Source organism: Dipodomys spectabilis, unplaced genomic scaffold (assembly GCF_019054845.1).
Source record: "Dipodomys spectabilis isolate Male_0828 unplaced genomic scaffold, ASM1905484v1 ptg001794l, whole genome shotgun sequence".
NCBI lineage: Eukaryota > Metazoa > Chordata > Mammalia > Rodentia > Heteromyidae > Dipodomys > Dipodomys spectabilis.
Window position 1 is genome coordinate 17,501 of NW_024872471.1, and position 1,561 is coordinate 19,061.

At 77.3% G+C, this 1,561-nt stretch overlaps 1 protein-coding gene and 1 non-coding gene across 2 annotated transcripts in view; one reads left to right on the forward strand and one right to left on the reverse strand.

Annotated features, from left to right (window-relative positions):
• Positions 1–1,035, reverse strand: part of LOC122103117 (collagen alpha-1(I) chain-like) — a gene marked incomplete at both ends in the record, with an annotated part of 9,550 nt that extends 8,515 nt beyond the window's left edge. Inside the window, 3 exons of the mRNA XM_042673598.1 lie at positions 1–456; positions 501–627; positions 797–1,035. The exon at positions 1–456 is cut by the window's left edge and continues 390 nt beyond it. Of these exons, the coding sequence (XP_042529532.1) occupies positions 1–456; positions 501–627; positions 797–1,035 (822 nt within the window). The remainder of the gene's footprint in view (positions 457–500; positions 628–796) is intronic.
• A 258-nt stretch (positions 1,036–1,293) lies between these two features.
• Positions 1,294–1,446, forward strand: LOC122103118. Its single transcript, XR_006146700.1, has one exon. It is a non-coding gene; the product is annotated as a 5.8S ribosomal RNA (ribosomal RNA).
• Positions 1,447–1,561: the final 115 nt, after the last annotated feature.

Below are 1,561 nucleotides of genomic sequence, written 5' to 3' on the forward strand. Positions count from 1 at the left end.
GCATGTTGCGGGTGGGTCGTGTCGCCCGCCGGCTTGCGGGGGCGGCCGCGGCGGGTCCGGGTTCCGGGCCCGGGTGGCCGGGAGCGGACGGGCGCGTGCCCCTCCCTCCCGCTGCTGCCGCCGCACGGGCCCGCGCGCCCTCCCCGTCGCGGTGTCGCCCCCCCCCGCTGCCTCGGCGGACGTCCGTGTCCAGATCACCCGCTTCCCCCTGCCCCTGCTCCGCCGACCCCGCCCGCGTCCGGGCCCGCGTGGCGCGTCGCATTCCCCAGCCGCTGGGGGCCGCCGCCGCGTCCGCTTTTCCCCGTCGGCCCGCCTCCTCCGTCTCTGCGCTCCGCTCCCCGCGTCCCCGCGCTCCTCTCCCGTTCTGCGCCGCCGCGGGGCGCCGCGCCTCGGGCCCCTGCCTCGCCTCGCCTGCGCGCCCTCGTGGCGGTCCCCTCCCCCGCTGGCTTTCCCGCACTGGGCGCCTCGCGCGTCGGTCGGGGGGGGGCTCGGCCTCGCACCGTGTGCGGCCGCCGTCCTCCCCCCTCTCGGTCCGCCTTCGCCTTCCCCTCCGCCCCGCCCTCGCCCCCCGCGGCCTCGGTGGCCCGGTCTGGGGCCGGCTCCCCGCGGTGGCACCTCACCCCGCCTCTGGCGGGGTGGCCCCCGCTACCGGGCTTGCCGGTTCCCACGGCTCGGTTCCCCCCCGCCCCCGAGTGGTTTGGGGGGGGCGGCGGCGGGTGGGGCCGGCGGTGGTGCGGCTCGGGGGTGTGGGGAGGGTGTCCGGCGGCCGCCTCCCGGGCGTCGCCGCCCCCCCTACCTCGCTCGTCCGCCCTCTCGTGTCCAGGTACCTGGTATCGCGTTCCGGCGCGGAGGTTTAAAGACCCGTCGGGGGTCGCCCGTCCGTCCAAGGGGTCGGGGCGGCGGGCCCGTGGGGAGGCCGGTCCCCGGTCTCTCCCAGACTCCGCCCCCGTCCCGGGTCGGGGCGGCCCGCGCTCGCTCGCGGGCGGGCCGCTTCTCCCGCAGCCCGGGCTTCGGGGGTGGGCACCCCCGGGGCGCCTGTGGGGTCGGGGGCGTCCGAGCGCCCGCCCGCCACGCCCCCCGCGCTGGCGTGGCCGTGGCGCCGGGCGTCCCCGTCCCCGTGTCTCCGTCTGTCCGACCCCCTCCGTGTCTCGTTCTCGTTCTGTCTCTGCTGGCCGGCCCGAGGCGACCCGCCCGCGCCCTCCTCTCCCCTCTCGGGTTTGGGGGTGCGGGACCGGGAAAACAGCGCCGTGCCAGCCGCGTGTGCCCCGCGTCGGGCCACGACCCGATTCGTACGACTCTTAGCGGTGGATCACTCGGCTCGTGCGTCGATGAAGAACGCAGCTAGCTGCGAGAATTAATGTGAATTGCAGGACACATTGATCATCGACACTTCGAACGCACTTGCGGCCCCGGGTTCCTCCCGGGGCTACGCCTGTCTGAGCGTCGCTTGACGATCAATCGCCCCCCGGGGGTTGCCTTGCCCCGCGGGGTGGCGCGGCTGGGGGTGTCCCTTCGCAGGGCCCCCTTCCGGGGGCCCTCCGTCCCCCTAAGTTCAGACTCT